Source organism: Mya arenaria, chromosome 14 (assembly GCF_026914265.1).
Source record: "Mya arenaria isolate MELC-2E11 chromosome 14, ASM2691426v1".
NCBI lineage: Eukaryota > Metazoa > Mollusca > Bivalvia > Myida > Myidae > Mya > Mya arenaria.
The window spans coordinates 29,716,781-29,738,762 of record NC_069135.1 but is presented as its reverse complement, the minus strand read 5'-3'; the positions used below and the strand labels follow the sequence as shown (position 1 = coordinate 29,738,762).

The following is a 21,982-nucleotide window of genomic DNA, read 5'->3' as shown; positions in this document are numbered from 1 at the left end:
CTCAAAGGTCAAGGTCACACTTAGTGTTTATTCACAATGGAGTGCTGCATATAAGAACATAGAGTATAGGTTGCCGTGTCCGGGCTGTAACTTTCCCTTGTATGGATAGATTTTAAAATACCTTGCCACATGTGTTCGACATACCAAGACGACGTGTCGCGCGTGCAAGACCCGTGTCAGTACCTCAACGATCAAGGTCACACTTAGTGTTTATTCACAATGGAATGCTGCATATAACGACATAGAGTAAAGGTTGTCGTGTCCGGGCTGTAACTTTCCCTTGTTTGGACAGATTTTAAAATAACTTGCCACATGTGTTCCACATACCAAGACGACGTGTCGCGTGCAAGACCCGTGTCCCTACCTTAAAGGTCAAGGTCACACTTAGTGTTTATTCACAATGGAGTGCTGCATATAAGAACATAGAGTATAGGTTGCCGTGTCCGGGCTGTAACTTTCCCTTGTATGGATAGATTTAAAAATAACTTGCCATATGTGTTCCACATACCAAGACGACGTGTCGCGCGTGCAAGACCCGTGTCACTACCTCAAAGGTCAAGGTCACACTTAGTGTTTATTCACAATGGAACGCTGCATAAAGCGACATAGAGTAAAGGTTGTCGTGTCCGGGCGGTAACTTTCCCTTGTATGGACAGATTTTAAAATAACTTGCCACATGTGTTCCACATACCAAGACGACGTGTCGCGCGTGCAGGTCCCTACCTCAAACGTCAAGGTCACACTTAGTGTTTATTCACAATGGAGTGCTGCATATAAGGACATAGAGTGTTTATTCACAAGGGAATTCTGAATATAAGGACATAACAGTGTAGGTTGTCAAGTATGAGTGGTATTTTTTTTATGTTCAGAGGCAATTAACTTGCCATATGTATTTGACACGTAAAGGCAAGATCAACTTTTCATGTACTGACCTTGTTCATAGGTCAATGTCACATTCGGGGGCATTCGTCACATACTGTGACAGCTCTTGTTTTATTCTTCAGTTATTTTCTTCGACACGGTCATTATCGAGTTGAAGTGCTGGTATCTGAGTGTTCCCATAAAGTTAAAAACACCTTTCTAATGTACTATGAAGATTCGAGTCGTCGATACATATAATCATATTTTATAATATATAACGAATATAATTGAACAGATACTCTTCATTTAGTGGGAAAAGTATTTTAAAAACTAATTAAACCTTTATAAGTATATTTTTGGTTGCTTAGAATGGCTTCGTTGGGTCAGTAGAATCGGAAAAGGACTTTATATTGACCAATTTAAAGAGAACAATCCCCGAACCGATAGTCACGAAACTTTTAGGACCAAAAGACACAATACACAGTAGCAAAAAGGATACCGAATTGAGGGTTATAATAATATAAGTATCTATCATGTGTTTTCGTTACGGATAGATAAATCCGACCCGAGGGCACGCGCGTAAGCCGGTAACGAGGCTTGCCGAGGGTCGGAAGCCTAGATATATGTGAGTTGGTTATGCTTTAGTATCGAAATGAATCTGTTTTGTTAAATGCTTTTACCATACGTTGCCTCTAACGGTACAAGTTAGACACATACTTTTCGTTATTCAGATGTCTTATTTGTGCAAACTTTGATACGCTTTTATAAAATAAGGCCCCAATAGAAGTACACATAGACAATAAAAACAATCAACAACAAAGAAACCGTTATATATCTTGAGGGATTAACATGTACAGACAATTAAAAGATTCAGATAATTTGCAAACGAACTGTTTTAAGCAATATCAAAATGGCAAACACAGTGTTAAGAATAAATTATATAGTATAGTGAATATTTGGATATGCACAAACTATACTTGAACTTATTTGATTTTACTGTTTTTAAAGTCGATTCAATTTGGCAGATTTTAAAGTGAAGTATTGATATAAACAATCCAAAACATTATATCATTCGAAAAGAGTATTTTAATGAATGTTTAATTTGTCCTATGATCGCTTAGACCAATGGAATACATTCTCGGGAATCAGAACAATATAAGATCAAGCGTAGAAGCAATGCTTGATTTCGCTTTAAATGGCATTGATTTTGGCATGCCAAGAGTTTACAATCAGCAAGGAAAACCAAATCATCGAAAAGCCATTATCACCAAGCGATCCCTTCCGTAAAAAAGCGAACAGTGATATTGCAAAGCAGATTTGAAAAAGATAAAACAGCTTGAGACTAGGGTATTTCCAAAGCAAGAATTGGATGACACTTCGTTGTCGGAAATAAAAAAAACGTCATTAAGCTGTTATTTATTTAAAAGTGCAACATTCATTAATATAAGAAGAGGGAATTTCGTTAAGTGCGTGTACAAATTAAAAACTCATTTCTCAAAGACAAATTTTTGACGTCTTAACTGTTTTGGTAACATATACATCATTCCTCATTCTAGTTTGATGGAAAAAAGCTCCAAATAAATGAAGGAAAGAACATTTTCAACTTACGAACAACATTAAACAAATATAAATCACTTTGTTCAATCGGGAAAAGTGGTTTCACATGCAATAGTGAAAATGATATTTTTAAAAGCTACATCATCGGAGTCTTGTGTTTTTAATAGAAGTGTTTTAAAAAATTATTCAAGTCATGCAAGGCAACAAGAGTTCATACAAATATTTTTTAACATAAATTAAGTTGCTCTCTATAATTTGTACCTCAAATGATTTTTTTATTCTAGACAACTAATAAATATAAAATGTTATTCGGAAAACACCAATCATATACGGGTTTTAAGTTTTGAAAATTTTAACACATATTGCTTCGAAAAAATGTACACCAGATTATGTCTACTGGGAGGTTTTCATCGCTGTTTTATTTTCAAGAAACATTTTACCCCGTGTATCGGAATACATTTATTCTTCGTATCATACGAAGTTAAATCGATCTAGAATTATGTTAAATACTGTAGACAAGTTTATAGTAAGGAAATACATAATTGGTCAAATGTACATTTTAACTGGTATTTATTGTTCTATTCATGGTATCTTTAAAAAGTATTTTCATTTCCAACCATTGTGTGCAACAAAGGCACAGTTGCCTTTTGTAGCACATATACTTTTACATTTAATTAACCGTTTTTGCACCACTTATTGTCTTACCTCAAACAGCCTATGGAGTAGCCGACGTGCGTATAATATTCAACAGATCTATGCTCTTTAGATTTAATTTTGTTTGATCAAAATATAAATGTAGGCCAATGTTTGAAGTTAATTACAAGACCCAGACAGTAAATCATATAAATATATGTATTTTCAATTCAATTAAAACATTGTGTGTTTCTCGACTACAGTCTGTTAGTGCTTAAACATTGTACATACTCTTAAAAACGTTAAACCATAAAGTTCGGCTATTTGGGTGTGCGCAATGGTTTCCACTGAATTATATTCATACATAAAATACAACATAATTATACAGTATATATAAAGAAAGAAACACGTGTTAATCAATTTAGGTTTAGCAACAGCTAGCAAAGCAAGCACAGCAACTCACCATGGTTAACCTTTGAGCACCTATACCATATATTTTAGATCTAAGAGGTAAAACCTGCATGCCATAAAACACGAATTTCAACTGTAGGCACGGGTAAAAATCATCTTCAGTGCCATGCGTGTGTTATCAATGTTTTTTGATATACTACTATACTGTTTAATAAATGAAAGAGACAACCCCCATAAATTAACACTATTAAGATACAAGTCATTACTTAAATTCTTGGATAACAATTGCCTTCGAGCGTGTTTGATTAAAGTTTGGTTGAACTAATACTTGTTAGAGTTCATATTTCATATAAATACATCTTAGCAAATTTATAAGATAATGACAAAAGCCCTTTGCAAACATTGTAGCACCTTCAATGCATTTTTCTAATTGTTGTGCCTTTGACCACAGTATGTTCTGTAACAGTTATGTTGCTATTTTTGAAAGTTATTATACGCTATGAAGACATTTTAGATACACCAAGCAGTTTTAGATTATTTAAAACTTAAAACTTGAAACTGTAAGATTTTTACACTTAAATATATATTTCACAATACGTTTCGTATGAATTTCTTTTTCAAAATTAACATTGTTTCTCAATTTGCATTAAAAATCTTTAGAATACAGGTGTTATATGAATAAATATTTTTAGAAAATATTTTGCTGATGTAGGGGTTGGGCTGAGAAGCTGTAAATCCGTTAAACCTTTTAAGGTTATGTATATCTCCGGTTGCAAAAAACAACAAAAATGACGTGTAGAACGGCTTAATTTAGGATATTCCATTTGAGTTATGCCATTTTCAGGGATAATTATTTGAATTTATGCACATTTGTGTTTTATTTGATGAACTAATTTGTGGCCAAGAAAGATTTAATAAATAAAAAAGCCTATTTCATTTAAAACCATCCCTTTTTAAAATACATAAAACATGCAACAGTGTAGCGAAGTCTAAAAATGCACCAATTTAAAGCCTGATCCTAAGTAAAGGGAGATTTTACTAACATTTACCGTATTTGAGCTCAGTAATGAAATTTATCGAAAGTTATTGGATGGGTTGAAAAAAAAGAGAAATCATCTTCAATATTACACATGCCTTTTATGGGAAACAGAAGTAAGAAATACTGTATAAATATTGAAAAATGTATACGTATGTTTTGAAATTTCTTTAATTCATGTCTTAAGAATCTATCTTGCTTTCGATTATTTTAAAAAGTTTCCCGTTATATGATCGATGTGATTTATTATATTGCAAGGTTGAAATTCGAAGTATTTGACTTAGAAGAAACTCTTATTTTGAATGATTTCTCTCACTGAACATCGTTGATTCTTGTAAATAACAGACATATTTCCACCACATGTTTCTATTTTAAATTAAATTCCAGAACGTATGCCTTATTCAGAGCTATTTTCTACGACACAGTCCTAATGACCGTGGGATGAAACACGGATTTGAAATCGAGTGATTTATTTCGGTTGATTTTATTATCGAACATCGGCTGTAACACCTCGAAAACATCGTTTTCAGAAAAGAAATGTCCCCCCCCAAAAAAAAAAATAAAAAAATAAAAAAAATAAAAAAAAAAAACAAATAAAGAAATAAAAAATAAAGATAATATTACACAACTAAAACACAAATAAATGTTTAAATCAGTAAAATAAAACAAACTATTTTAAGATAAATACATAATTGAAAATTAATCAATTGCCACGCCGCATTAATTTATTTCCTTTTACTTAGACTTAAAACTTTGAAACCCCACTTCTTATACTCTTAAAACTAATTTCAAGACATTCCTTTTCGAGGACAGATTCTGGAAAAAATCCCGTCCTAAAAATCGCAAAATAATGGAAATTTGTCTGCAGATTTTCTTGTGATAATTTTGTACGACGTGTAATTTCACAAATGTGCTATCTGAATAATTGTCATTTTTGTAGCAGACAGTCGAATCTTTTGCGACGATGAACGTAAATGTTGTTTTTTTACTCTTTAACCAAAATGCGCTTAAAATGAAGAAACAAATGCGCTAAAAATGCAAAAATAAAATAAAAAATACGCTGACGTGCATTTATGCAAAAAATGCGCTCTAAACGCAGAAAAATGCGCTTTTAATGCAGATTTAATGCGCTTTTAACGCAGAATGTTTCTCGCTTTTAACGAAAAAATGCGCTTAAAGTCCAAATCATATACGCCTTTTGTTCAGAATAAATGTGCTTCAGCCACATAAAGTGTATTTTTGTCTCATTTTAAAAAATCTCGGTAAGACAATGACGCTTAAAACACGATGTCCAAACCACTGCGTTTAATGCAGATTAAATGCGCATTTAACACACCTTTTTGAGATGGGAAATAGCAATGTCAAGAATTATTGAAAAAAAAAGATTAGAGCAACAACAGAAATGACAGACCACTTTCTCCCGGTTGCGGCACCTAGTTACTCCTAACTTACCTGTTGTCGATTGCATTTCATCCTCCTTTTGCATTGAGTCTAGATTCCTTGAAAGTTGCAATGATGATAGTTCATCAAAATGAATGTTTATTATCCAAATGCTTTTCCCATTTGTTGCTTTCGACTGTAAATATTGGTACCACTAAGCAGATTAAAGGCATCTCCAATAACCGTTAAATGTTAAAAACATACGTTGTTCATTATAAAGATGTCTTACTTTTGCAAACTTTGACACTCGTTTTGTCAGATACAAAGTTACAAAAGAAGAACACAGATACAATAATTAATAACAACAGCAATACATACCCAAGGAAACAATCTAAGCTATATGTGCTTTTACATTTTTTGCGTCAACAATTGACTTAGAATGTAACACTCAGAGAAAATTGAAAGATAAATGAACAATGGTGAAATGCGGGTATTTATATTAAGCTGTACATATAAAGTGAATGCTTAAAGTCACGCACGAGAATGTTCTTGAAGTTATACATATCTTTATTTACGTTGTTGAAACACTTTCATTTAACATTAATTTTATTTTAGATGATTTTTATGACATACAATGAATGTGGAAGATAATCATACGTAGGAATAATTCATAGCATTATTTTCACCATCAAGCGTATTTTGCGGAGGTCCAATTTGTCTTAGGGTCTTACTATGGTTTAACCCTTACAGATGCTTTTTTACGGAATCAAAACATAATTAGATCAATTAAGAAGCAGTTCTTGAGATCGCTTCAAATTGCATCGATTTGTGCATGCTTAGAATCTACAATCAGAAATGAAGAACAATTCACCAATAACTATTGTTCCTAAGCGATCCTTTATGTAAGAACGCGTACCTTTCATTGCGAGGCAGATTCTATTTCTACGCAATGTGGAAACTTAAAACTAGGCTTTTGCCCAAATGAGAAATTGGATGACACCTTTTGGTTGTCTTCGCATCGTGATTCTTACTATTAAGCTTTAGTAACTGTTTACAGTGAAATATCTTTTTGTTTCTCTTAATTTTATTTCTGATAAGATTAATGTTTGATGCTGAAATGCTTGTATTCTTTGACTTCGAAACTGTTTTGGTAAAATTTGCACTAGCTTTAAAGACAATAAGCTGTTCAGTAAATTCAAGGAAAGAACAACGTTTACAGCTAACGATTTCTCATTTAAAACTGATAAATTACTTTGTGCAATCGGGAAAAGCGGTTTCGCTTGCAAACATTGAGGCAATTGATCTAAAAACTGCATCTTGTATTAATCAATGGAGTGAAGTTATGGAGTGAAGTGAATTATCTTGGACAAAACCTTGCCTTTGATATTACTAAAGAAATTCTAAGCAACAACGATTCATACACATATTCAAGAACATAGTGCTCGTTAGAAAACAATCTTTAAAAAGATGTGATTTTAATGTAATTCGGAGCAATTAACTCATAGCTTTTATCTTAAATTTCTTTGAAAACACAAATGAACATCAAATTGTATTCGAAATTGAATGAAAATATAGCATTGAACAAGTCGGCTGCACATTAAACTATTTTAAGGGAGACACTGGATGGAACTGAACAATCATTGTTTTAGCTTGTTTATGTATTCCTATGTATTTTCTAAGTCGCGGCATAGTGTAAAACAGTTTGATTTAAAAATGAATATATATTGAGCGATATGCAGAAGCGTATATCAGAGATGTTCTTCTTACTATGGTGTAAAAACAATCAGGCTTTTATGCAAAGTAGAAGTCTTGATTATTTAGTTATAAACTGGAAGTTTCCATGCATATACGTAGCTATTCAAGAGACGCCTCTTGTTTTCGTGAAAGTTAATCTTATCACAGTTGAAAGCGTTATAGGTTTCTTGAAATGTCTTTTCCTATACATGGACAAATTCTGTAGCAAAAGCTATTCTGTTCTTTAATGGCAAATGGACAAACAAGTAAACAATCAAACAAGCAAACAAACAAAACAAAAACAATATAAAAGACAGGACAAGCACTCTATATGACTTGTTTACCATTATAAGTTAGGGTAGCCACGAACATAGCAATTCATAATCCATTTACAGGGCACATTTCCACTAAGGGTTGATACATATGCTTAAGTGTTTCAAAATATCGTTAATAGTGTTACATGGACAAAAGATGTGTGCCTGTTAATAGAACAGGTTAATTGTTACCGATACAGCAATGTACTATCAGTTCAATTTCACAACGCAATCAACACCGGCAGTTTTGAATAGTTAGTATAAAAAACTTAGATTTGATTTAGATTGGAGATATTATTGAATATAGGCATAGGACCTCTGTACCTTACTTAACAACTTGGTCGCAGTAGTCTAATAAACAAAGATGCCTCTATACAATACGAATTGCTGCGTTGCCGGTTTTGTAAATCACACCATCAGTGTCATGCTTGCGCTATCAATGCATTAAACTGAAATGCCAAGAACTGGCCATAACACAAATAATAATTCAAAGATAATTGATTGCATTTATATAGTTTGGATTTTATTTGTTTTGTTTAAGTTCGGTTTACCTGTGACTATATATAACCAGCAATGTTAGTCAACTAAAATGGATACTGTAAAGTCTTTGAATTAAAGTTTTAATACTCTTTGACAAGATATTATTGCTGCGACAATGATTAAACTTGTTTAATTGCACAGACTATCGAAAAAAGAAAGAAAATACATTTAAACTACAAAGACAAGCCGAATAACTTAACAAGTAACGATACCCAGAGGTATATCAGACACTAACGAGAAACAAAAAACCGTCACTTTACAACCAAGACAAATCAAACATGTATGAACATATTTATAATTATTGGGGCTACTGCATTTCAACAGCAACTGAACCATTTGCTAAAGTTCATGTATGAAATTTCTGATATTTGTACCAGTTAAAATAATTTTCATTAAATATTTACACAATCAATCGCCCTCGTGAGCATCGTGATAATATTCGTATTTATGACCAAGATGGGGGAAAAACCGTTTTCTTGGCTCAAAGTTTACACTTTTTTATATTTTGAAATTGTATTTGATATTAACAACCATTTCGAGAAGATGCTTATGCTACTTTAAAATCATACGCATATGAAAGCCTGATCCTGAAATAGGAAGCGTCGAGTTCATGTTTAAATCCAATTGCTAACAAATTTGAATGTTATTTTATATTTCTATAAAAATAATTTTTAAAAAGCAAAACAAATCGCACGCAAAACAACAACTGTACAATAATTAAACAATTACTTATTATTTTATCATACGAAATGATATGACATAAATTCTAAATAAAATATGTAATACAACTTGTAATACAACGCTTTTTAGCCGGATTTTTCATCGAAAAATTACGGGTTGCATTGGCATCTTGTTTAACTTCTCATATCCCGATTTTTCACTGCCGATATAACTAAATAGAGGCAATGTGACGTTTCGTCCCTTTTAAATTAAAACAAACTCATTTTCCTCGAAGACGCAGGCACATTTTTTCTTTGGAATTCTGGGGAATAAGTGCGTTCTATGCATGTTCATTTACGGTAAACCTAATGGAAATATACAGATGCAAAAAAGTAGCCTATACGTTTACTGGGAGCATGTTAAAAGGCGTTCAATGCCATAGGAAAGAGACAAATCGCTACAAGACAACACAATTAATAAAACCCCATATCATCATTAGAAAATGTTAACGTAACTGCCTTGGGTGAGATTGAAAATTAAGTTAAAATCCATTAAATATTTAAACATGCACACATGGCAAAAGGAGTACACCGAACCATGTCTGGAGGGAATGTAAAAGTGCAGCGTAATCTAAATCAATTGAAACCAAAGGCAACTAACACGAACTAGTATCAATTAACCACAGTTTATTACTATTTCTTGTTCCATGCCTTGTATAATAAAATTAAAAACTTTGTTCTAATTTATCACTTCTATTTAAATTACACAATTGTATTACACAACATGTATTATTATGATTCTTGCAAAAACAATTTAATTTGATGGTACGTTTCACGACACATGTATGTTTCGTGAGTCATTATATAATTTGTTATTGGCAATCTGGCCCCAATGTCCATAACTGTCTCAACCGTAACAAGCTTTAGTAGCTTATTTCATTAAGGCATTCTTTTACTAACTCTTGATTTTACTAAACACTAATTAGTTTATCGTATTTAAAGCTGCACTCTCACAGATTAACCATGTTAACAACTTTTTTATATTTTTTCTTGGAAAGAGCAAATTTAACATCAATATAATGCATATAACACAAATTATACCAAGACAAAACATAGAGAGCTAAGCTTAATCCTGTTTCCTGTATAAGGGACGAACGATGTTTCGAGCAACTTTGGCTATAGTAATTGTCAATTGAAATGCAAATCAAATAACAAAAAGATACAAATATTAAATGGATAGTAGTTATCAAAATACTAACAATTAACGCAGTCTTTCGCAATAATGTATTAAATGTACCAGCTATGGGACTGTTGTAATTGAAAACATTGTAACGTTCAAAACTTAGTACTACACAAACAGTTGTTTCAACATGTATTAAGATTTTTGATATAGTTCATCCATTTGGGTAACCACTCGTGTAAAGAAAGAAGGTTTAATTTAATGGAGTACAGACCTCTTTATGTTTATATTTTCCGGAAGTATTCGCTTTGATCAAACTATAATAATGTGAACGGTGGCACTTTTTCCACTTCACGCAAATATGCTTTCTTCACATAACAATGACTCATCAAGGAGTTTCTGTATGGTAAAGGATTGGGCATTTAATCGCATACCACACAGAAGCTTACGTTAAAAGTTTTAAAGAGCACCGTTCTTTCTTACAGTTGAACATCGCTATTCCGAACACCGTTTATCCGAAATTATCGCTATTCCGAAAGTATTTTTCGGTTCCGATTTTCCTCCTTTGTTTAACTAAATTTTTGGTCTTTAATCCGAAATCGCTATTCAGAAATAATCGCTCTTCCGAAGTTAAAATTATGGTTCCGATTTGGTATTACACACCTATTTATCAATTCTTATTTCGAACCTGATTATGCCATAGCTTTCCGCACCATACTGCGAATGCACTCGGGCATCGGCTTGAGGTGACAATGGAGCACAATTTAGCGCTTGTTGAAGGATGACATTGAGCACGCGTATGTTTCAAACATCGATGTCAGAAAATGAGCAATTCATTTGGATGATGTAGTGTGTATATAATTGCTGGTTAACATAATCTGAATATCATTCGAAAATGTCAATCTCATCAGATTCGATCGTCGCATTGCTCTCTCGACCCGCTACTTAACAATCCTGAGAAGGGCCCGGTAACCAACCCGAGAGGATATCTGGATCGATGCATACATGTGCTGTAATTTTATTTTAAATATTTTATCTTGTTTTAATAAAGAAGTATAATAACGAAATATTTGTCAATTATTAACACTAAATCAACAAATATTTTTGTATACGAATGATAACTCAAACCGAGTGTATAGTATTGGTAACGTGTAACCGACATTGCAATTTTCAGAACTTAGTATTTTACGTCATCTATAATTCCGAACGCTGTTATTTGCCGAAACACCGCTATTCCGAAGTAAATTGTTTGGTCCCTACGATTTCGGATTAACGGTGTTCAACTGTATATTGTACGAATGTTCACACACATATATAATGTTCACCATGACCAAATCCTATTATTGGAGGTTTTGTTTCTTGCCACCAGTGGACATTCTCAAAATAAACGACGACAATCAAGGGTGCTTAAGGAGAATATGGACCAATGGTTTTGTTTACGGTGAAGCTGGCAGACCGTATGGTTAATGCCAGAATGTTCCAAAGTCTTCTACAATGCAATATCTCTTGTTACCTCACTATACATTGTTTCATTTTGTGTGGTTTTACACATATTGATACTACACAGAATTAATTTTGAATTTAAAATGGCAGTTTCTTAGTTCTGTGATGACTCACGATCATGAGTTTTACAAATGAACTGGCCAGATTTCATAACTGGAAACCATTACATCACCTCTTTTTTGTTATTTCAACGAGCGAGGTAAAACCCGTCTGACGCCGTCGATGAAAACCGTAAAATTAAGCCCAAGTTTAGTCAAAGGGAGGACGCATAATATGACCCAAGTGATTGCGTGTTACTTTATGTCATCAATCGTCAGTATTGTCTCTTTTTGGTCAAGTAGAGTAACAATTGCTACAATCCCAGGCTTAACAAGAGCTATTGAGCCGCGCCTGCCTGCGCAAGATAGGGAGAAAACGGTTTGTTTCGATGATTAAGTCTTATTGGTATTGTCTGGAACGTTCTGCCTTATGACATTAGGTAAATATCATTTCTTGAAATGTAGCCATTTTTTTAAATAAAAAGCGAGTAAATTCATTTCCCACTTTAAATGGATAAAAAAGGCGAAAATAACTTTGAGTTGAAGATGAAACAATTTATATTCACAAAATCATGGACAAGAAATCAAAAGTGCCTAAGAAAAATGTCATAGTCGTTAGCGACGACTAACAGTCCAAATGTCCCAGTTGAATCAATTAACCTGGATAATGGTTTGCTCTTTTAATCGATCATTACCTTAAAGAAGTGTAACCTAAAGCTAGATAAATGTATAATTGTATTTAAAAAGACGAAAGCAGTATAACCTTAGAAGATGTTTGAAACGTATAACTTGGTTATCTCAAACACTTGCAAGTTGTCTTAAAAAATGTTGTGTTTTACTGTGTGATTTTTTTTTAACTAAACTATACATCTGATCTTAAAATAATAACAATACGATAACATTTATCATTATATCTCACGGACCCATTGTATCTATCCCTAAACTTATTGTCGCTTGTGGTTTTTAGTAAACATATTTATTTCAGGTGTTATAAGATGCATCACTTATCTTAAAACGGTTAATACATGTTCAAAAGTGATATTTTTTTCAAGTTGGCTAATAATGAATTAACAAACTTTTCTTATCAAAATGTGGCCTTGTTTTTAATATTTGATTGGTTGTTCGTAGTGCAAATCATCAAGCTTTTCTGTACCTCAAAAACTGTTCAAGATATCAATGGAACTTGATACACATGTTGCTAGAGATACTACACACATGAATAGCAGACATGCAGGACGTATCAAGTTGGCTGTCATTATCATGGAATAGTGCCCCTTTTGCTACTGGAAAAAAGCTGATTAGCGTTTGGGTCTTCTTAGTTTTAAAAAGGCAATGCAAACTTAAAGGGAGAAATTCTTAAAATTTCAGTGAAATTCTTAAAATTTCAGTAGAAGCACCCACAGAGTTTGTTATTTTATCTCGACATTGTTAAGTAAAATATCTTCGTCGGTAAGAATGCTTTTAAGTACTATAGAGTTTAAAATACCTTTATTCCCCATGGGAAATAGGGAAGAAGCTTAAATGCTAATGCTTTAACATAATGTTTAAAGATCTTTTTGCTTAGCAACCTGTAGTCTTATATATGTTGAAGGTTTCGTCGTAATGGTGTTTAAATATAGCTATCATGTGTTTAGGTGATCTCCAAGTCTAATCCGCTCTTTTTAAGTTTTTATTTTATTTCAATTCATGAAAGTGATAATACGTTTGGTGTACTTAGCCTGCTTAGGCACTATTGATTTTGTCGACAACTAACATGCAATGAATCCAGACATTTAAAGCAAAATATAATGAGAAGGGTTGTGGAGAATTTTACGGTGACATATACGCAGGTATAGCTCGAGCAAACAGGATTGTTTGGAAGTAACATTTGCTGTTAATGTTTTTCGGTGCAATCAGTTGAATTTATTCCTAATTTGAAATAATTGATTGGAATTTTATCTGATGCTAGCATTGGCGTTGAATATGTTTGCCACATTATGTAGAATAAACAAATATAAGGCAATTCTATGGTCTGGTGTTCATAAAATATCTTCTCTAACACATCAATTAGTTTACTTCCTCTCTATTCAGCGTGCAGCCGTAGTATTTCTTAGGTTTGGTTATATTATGGTTTTATGAGTCCTTTAGTATATTATCACAATCTTTTCGGCTCTGCATAGCAGGAAAATCAATGTTTATTAGCGCCTAAATCTAATTCTGTATTCACCAAATGAATAGGATATGTCATAAAATTCATTCACAATATGCTGGCTATATGGCATTTCCTGAAATTGATGTCATTTTTCGCTTAACCAGAGACTTCGAAAGAATGTTTCATTCTTACATCAACGCTTATGCGTTATTTAAGTGCGGCAGTGCATTATTCAATATTTAATTACTGTATTTTGAGTACAAAACCATTCGGTTGTTTTTAAAGTGTACCTTATGACCTTAAAGTAGCTTACCAAAGTAATTTCCACTAGCTAAACCAAATTGTATGTACTATAGATCTTTCATGGCAAAAATGTGTTTATGCGCATTCGAGACAGAAACTATATCTTAGTTTTAAACTTTAAATACGAAGTTGCCTTTCTTACGGAATCAGGCTTGATTCTGTCACCGCCCAAGTCAGCTAAACGATAACATTCTTTTAATCCATATGTGTCTTTTAGTACAATAAACAATGAAAAACCGTTTGTGAATAACCGAACTATTATTTGCAAATTCATTTCAAGAATGACCAAGCCTTGTAGCAATTTACGTACCTAGTCGTAGACAGTAATTATATTTTAATCATCAATATACGGTAGACTGGATCACGTTTAATGATCACCTGGGTCTTACTAGCTAAACAATACTACGTTATAATGACAAACTAATTCCAATAAGTAGCATGTTTAATGCCAAGGTCTGAAAAACATGCTAATTGTAGCTGTTTTGCGGACCCATTGATTCGCATCTTGGGAAAACCTTACCCACCCCAGCCAATTTACGACATGGATTGCTCTAGTAATTGCCTGTTTTTGTATTGATAAATCTATTAGCTTCGGTCATTACGAAAAACCGGCATCGAATAACAGAAACATTTCCAAATGATTTTGTAATACAGAGAGACATTGTTGTTTATACAGTCTCAGCAATATGTGTCGTTCCACACCTATCATATGACCCTACACTGCTTGGCTGCGAAGCATGACATTCATATATGTATATATTATATTGTCGGCATCGCCATTTGCGTTCTCTTCATATGCGGGATAGCTCTTCCATGTCCACTTTCTAACTCAAAGATGCACATAAAGGATAAACAAAAGAGGATATGATTGGTGTAAAGATATCTACGTGGCCACAAATGTACTAGTTCAAAAGGCGCAAAAATATCACTAATAAGCAGGCGACATGTTCGATTCGCGAAATTCTCCTTTTGGTTATATGCCTTAATATTTGGTACATATAAGTTCTAAGGTTATTAAATGAATATATATTAAACTGCAAAAAACTAAAGTGGACTGTCCTGCAAAATGGCAGATATAAACACCGTCAATTTGGACTGACGATACAAGTCTAGAATATGTTTTTTTATTTGATTGTGTCTTTTTATACGAAACTCACAAGCCGAAATGTGTCTTAGTGGAAGAAACGTTAACTACATTAAGGTCAGTCACCACTTGATATATTTTTATTTATAATATAGTCCATTGACCAATTTACACGCACGATAACACTGATTTCTAGCCATTCAAGACACTCATTACCATTTATGGGGAGAAAGCTCCTTTTGTGTTCTTTATATTAAACAACTTAAGAAAAAAGTCATGGTTCTCATAAAACAGTTAAACGTAACCGTATTCGGTAAAATTATTATTATCAGTGTACTAGTACAAACAATGTGGTGAAAATATCAATTAAAATGTAGAAAAAGTAGATCCAGCATGTTTACCCTGTTTTTGTTATAAATACAAACCATTAAGCTGCAAAACCTATAAAGATTAAGAAAGTAATCAACTGTCTAAAATGATATAACCATGTTTTGATTCACTGTCATAGTTAATTAAAAGAAATAAACCATATAAGAATGGGTGTGCACTTTCGTATTGGTGTAATTTGCTCTAAATTGTATCGTGTACCTTAAAATTGCATCACACCACGGGCGCCGAAATACTCGTTTTGGTCACAGGAATAAAACTAATGGTAACACGACGAGCTTTATCGCCTTAATGCATCACGAACTTAGGGGTTAAACATTGAAGGTCACTTTCTGACGACCTTTCCGTCAGTCAAACAAGTGCCTTTTTACACTTTTTGTAAGTGGGCAGAAAAGTTAAGTTTATACAATCTTCAACTGGGATAGCTAAATTGTTCTTGATATAATCTTGGAAGTGTTCTGCAAACGTTTCGATTCCAATTAGTGCAATCCGTTTAGCTCGAACAGGTACGCTTCGGACTTAAGTAGCAAACTTGCAAAAGTAAATAACAAACGAAACCGTTTGATTTTTATTGATAATACAATAATGACCACATTAAGATTCGTAATGTAATGGCACAGTAATGTGATGTTTGTCAAAATCGTTATATAACAGTGTTAAAATGATATTAACAATGATTGTTTTATTTCCAATACTAAGATGACAAATAAAACTTATCACCTTCTCGAAACAGTTTCTAGAAATATCTTCTAAGTCCAATGAACAGTTTTATAGTGAACACCATGCCTCAAAAATAATATGAAAATCGTGACTTTAATAGTAAAAATCGGAGTCCTGAAAAAGCTGACAATCCTGACATGAAAGTATAGAAATACAATTAGAGAAACGGTTTTACAATATACAAAACAATTTTATTTACCACAGAAAGACATTGTGAGATTGTGTCCCCTTGTGAAGTTTGGGGATGTCAAGTGTTTACAAAAACATTTACTTAGTCAAAATGATAGGACATTATTCGTACATCCGCTCTAGTTAGGAAGGTGATGGTAGCAGTTAAGCTTAAAAACGTGTCCGATGTTTTTTTCACTTATTTTGGTTTAAATGGCATGCAATGTCTTTATATTCTTATATATTTAATTAATTGATTAAACACTAGAAATTTTAATCAACAGGTGACAAAACTACAGTCGCGTGCACCTAAAATATCAATATGCCGAGGTTTGTCTTGAACGTCAAATATCATGTATACAATGCCGATATTAACTAGAGTAATAGTTTTTTCTATGACGAGCACGAATTGATTGAACGCACTTTAGACATTGAAATTTATAAAAAAAGAAGTGTGTAGTCTGTGTCATAATTTCATGCCCATGTGTGTTTTCCACGCAAATGTTTATGCTCATGTAATTTTAAACGTATTGTGTTGTATTGAAACACAAAGCAATCCAGAGCTCATATCTCTTATTTTCAATTGTTGTTAAAGTCTCATTATTTACAAACTGAATAAGACTAGCAAATTACGGTAATGCATACATGATGTTTCTTTAAACAAAACAATTTCAAATAAATACCAAATGTACACAATAAGGTCTAACAATCAATGAAAAATATATTGTATATAATAACGTTCACTATTCTTAAATCAGAACAAACTTAATAATCAGCTCAAATATGTACATGTCTTTATCACAGTTCTAAATTGTTTAACACTTACATGCTTTGTATACAGTTATTTATGTATAACGATAATAAATTTGATACATTTTAGTAAACATTCATGCCGAAATTTCTCGAAACATATTAAGTCCCTCACAACATGATTTTGCTAAGCCAAACGTTATAATTTGCGCAGTATTTACTTGTTTAACAGTGTTTATAGTTAGTTATCTGCATGACGAGCACAATTAACCATTTTCATTGTTCAAAACCAAATTCAAGTACGGTTTTTGATGAATTGAAATAAGCTACTCAAGCCTTTAGCTTAAGAAGTTTCTAGATATTTGGGATAGGTTTTATATATTATATCATTTAGTTACTTTTAATTGACATAATTTATTTCATTCAATATATAAATAACTTGAACTAAATTAAAAACTCATATTTTGAATGAAATTAAATATGATATAATGTGAATTGTTTTTACAATATGGCATAGTAAGTTTGTACTTTATCATTATCCAGCCTTTTGTGAATGGCGTCATTAACTTTAGTGAAGCAAGGCAATCTTTGGGTAGTTTAATACAATGATTGTCACATAAATAACTGAAACATTCTCCTCATTCCGGACTCAAGCGAATACTGCAAGGCTATATCTTAGCAGGAGATGGCTCTTTTCCGACTCTATAATGTAATTAAAAACAATCTCTCGCAGGCAATGTATGCACATTAAAGGCAAATAGTATTTTTCTGCATTTATCTAGAACAGTTAGAGATAAGAATTGCTAATTTTTGCAAAAATATCTTTCAAAGGAATTTAGCTCTTGGGCAATATTTAAGCGAAATCGATTTGCGTACTATAATGATAGGTGAAGAAACATTTTAACTTTTCACATCTGTGACTGTTTCTTTATATGAAGTGTAAGCAAGATAAAGTACATGTATTGTTCCGTTTTGAAAGGAAAATGTATTAAATGTTTATAAGACAGAAACGGAAACATTGATTTAGTTTTGTAACCTTTAACATAATCATTCGATCGATGTTTGCAGCATTCAGTTCTTTATAAATGAATGCCATATCATTTCTATTATGTAATCTATTAATACTGTGATCTCTTATTATTTGCCTAAGGTAAACAGTCATCCCCCATCTTATGACAACGGTGATTAACACAGTTTTGATTATACTAATTAAAGTCTTAGGACAGCTATATACAGAACCTTTAATACCATTTAGTCTCAACTTAAATTAAAGCATTGTAACCTCAGTTGTTACAGTTTTGTAGTGTGTAACCCCATTCTGATGGCCATTTACTTTACCATAGTTTTTACTTCGACAAGGCCAGTTGACGACAAACAAATTCTTAAATGTGTCCCGGAACTGTTGACTCATGATGCAGTATAGAACAAAATTCACTGCCGAATTGAGCAACACAAGCAAATCCATGACGTCACCAAGATTCGAATAGTATTCGTAAAAGAAGTGGTCGTTGAGCCCACTAACCATGGCCAATATACCTTGTGGCATCTCTGTAATCACAAAAAATAACACAACAGATACAAGCATCCATGTCGTTCGATTGTGCTCATGATTGACGTCGTGATCAGAAGATCTCGTTTGTTGTAAAAGGCGAACCCGACGTTTGCTGGCCTGATGCATTGTCAGAATGATCATACTGCTCAAAAGTGTCAAGAGAATACAAGGAGCCACTTTCATGATTACACCAAAAAACCAGAAAATGGACACTTTAAAGAAATTGTGTTCTTTTACGATATCAGAGTCCACAATCCAGTAACCACTCAAGTTCACTCCCATTTCTTTTAGTGTAACAACTTTATACAGAAAATAGTTTGGTATGCACACAAAAGTGGTAGCTATCACAATTATAGATATGGTCAGAATTGCGCGATTAAGGCTACACAGACGATTTCCAATTACGTGGTGACAAACAAAAATGTACCTGAACACTGCCAAAGATACTGTGAACCACATAGCCATGTTGTGACAAGTTATTATAAAGTGATTGTGAACAAGAATGAAGTACATCCATCCTTGTGAGTGGTCCACCTCCCATTTTGGCTCTTTAGCAATGTAGAAATACGTTGCGTAGACAAGATACGTCAACATCGTCAAGAAGTCTGCAATTGCTAAGGCCGTAAGGATGCAGTTTGTTGGTGTGATCATGTGTCTGCGTGTAAGAACTATCACGTTTAATATGTTGGATACAACTCCAAATATGCAGACGACATTACTGACGTATCCATGTACACGACCGTAGTTTTTATAGAACGTGTGCATCGCAGTGTCAGATGCCATCATTGGGTTGTCCTCCATTAATGTTGCATTTAGGAGGGAAATCAATGACGTATTTTCCGTTGGTAACACCATTGTGGTCATTTTCTTTGGCGGGAATTGTTATCGAATGAAAAATAATGAAATTTCCATGAGAATGTTTATAAAAAGATATTCCCGTCTATCTCCATATATATGGCAGTAATTTCCATTTTATTTCTCAAGTCTAATATTAACAGCATAAAGCCTAGAAATCTTCTTGTCACTCAATCACGGTTGACTCTCCTTCCCAGTTGATGAAATCACTACCTTGAATGAAACAAGATCTTGTATTTCCAGTAGCCCTATAAATCTATATCAACTTCGAAACCAAGTCCATTATATTTCCAAGATATTAAGGTTGTTATGTTTCTTATATATATATATATATGTATATATATATTAATATATACACATATCGATATACTTAAACTCTGATCCCTATTCATCAACTATTTTATAAAGCACGTATGTTCCATCAATGCATCTTAAGAATATTGCAATTTATAGTTTCCAAGTTAATAACAGAGCCAGTAGCAGCATCGAGTGTTCAGCTGGTATTGATGCCGTGGATATTTTCTCTGCGCTTTTATAGAGTTGTATTTGATACACCTTACAAGGACTGACTGACCAGATGTTTGACCAATAACTTATATTTGCGCTGTAAATTGGCTGACCATTTGGCTTAGTTTGTCTTTCTCTTCCGCAATTGATTTATAATACTCCTCGTTTCTGATTTCCCCATTTATTTGCTTGATTCTGTGAGTTTTTCTTTATTAGCCACAAATGGTAAAGTGGATCTGTCAGCCTTGATTTCTCTGGGTCATTTATCTTTGAAGTATTTGTGGCAATGGGTGTCAGAACCGGTTTAGCTGTTGTTATGCTCACTTTTCACACCAAAGATGTTTGCTCATGTGGCGGAAGTGGTCACGAGCTTGTAGCATTTGACTGGAATATATTTCCTGAAATTAGAAAAAAATAAATAATAAAACAAATGTTCACATTTCCGTGAAAAAAAACAACACATTGTTGCGAGTAATGCCATATAATTTTTTAATGATTAACAATTAAAAAGTATGTTTCTTGTCCGTTTAGGTCTTAAAAGTTAATCGATCACTTTATCCGCACGAAAGCTCAATGAAGCAAGAAATACAAATATGGTATAAAATACCCTTGTATTGGCAACGAAGGGCAAGTTATAGTTATACTGACCTTAAAAGCCAGAAATGGCTTTTAAAAGGCAGTTATAATTTTAAACATAAACTGGCTAAAATGGTGATGCTATAAATACAACATCAGATGACAAAAGATACCAAATGCTATTCGTTTGGAGTTGATCTTCTAAGCAATATATTTGCATACTTCCACCGCTTCCTGAACCTTAAACGATTTCAAATGGATCGAATCAGAATATTTGTCCCTCCTTTTCAGTTGGCTTGTGGCAGTTCAGATAACACATTACAAGTGAATTTCATTTTATTTCAGTCTGTAGCCAGATTTCCACCATTTTTTTCGCCTCAAAACTGATGTGAAATGAATTGGCTGCTAAAGTGTGAAATCCAATGTTTTTCATCAAATTGTCTTATTTGAAAGTTCAGGAAAATTCTCTAGCAATATTGGTTTCTATTTTCTTTCCGGGAATCTGTAATGAAACAATCTGTTAAATTTGTCAGTGTATCATGTAGGTAAAAACTTGAAGGTTAAGTTAGGGTACATAAAGTTTTTAGTGCAAATTTTTTAAATGTTAAATCAACATGTTTCCCGTGGAGTACATCGAGTTAATCAGATCTAATCTGATATATGCGATCAACAAGATGATGCCTTTTTGTAAATTTGGAAGTCTTTTGTACATTTACAAAAAGGCATCCTCTTATGCAAAAATGGCATTCACTATTTTCTCAATAAACGAGTTCAAATGTTAAAGTCGCTTAATATTTGGGAGAGAAATATAATATTACTAATATGGATATTGTCTGAGAATTCTGAAATACATGCTATGAATACTGAGCCATAAAATTGTCCACAACCTGATAAACAAGTCAAAATGTCTACGGGAACAAAGATAACACCAGGAAAATTCTGGACAATTTCGCAAAGGAAGAGAACTGGCCATGTTTTCTAAGGTTTATGAGACAGGCAATTTCGCCTAACTTTTCCCCGGGGCCAAAGCGCTGGGACAATTTAGAATATCTTTTCACGTGGTCGGAAAATAAATCTTCCAAGATTTTCAACTGATGGTCAGT

At 33.1% G+C, this 21,982-nt stretch overlaps 2 protein-coding genes across 8 annotated transcripts in view; one reads left to right on the top strand and one right to left on the bottom strand.

The window, feature by feature from the left end:
• LOC128216855 (protein MON2 homolog) overlaps positions 1-21,982 on the top strand; it is a 299,982-nt gene that overhangs the window by 74,347 nt on the left and 203,653 nt on the right. The window lies entirely within an intron of this gene.
• Positions 16,308-21,982, bottom strand: part of LOC128216856 (G-protein coupled receptor dmsr-1-like) — a 138,237-nt gene continuing 132,562 nt past the window's right edge. For 3 of the 4 annotated variants that reach the window (XM_052923545.1, XM_052923542.1, XM_052923543.1), the window contains exon 2: positions 16,308-20,701. In XM_052923545.1, the coding sequence (XP_052779505.1) occupies positions 18,657-19,805 (1,149 nt within the window). In that variant the 5' untranslated portion in view covers positions 19,806-20,701 and the 3' untranslated portion in view covers positions 16,308-18,656. Of the gene's footprint in view, positions 20,702-21,052; positions 21,267-21,982 lie in introns of those variants that run through there. The other variant, XM_052923544.1, reaches the window with a different exon arrangement.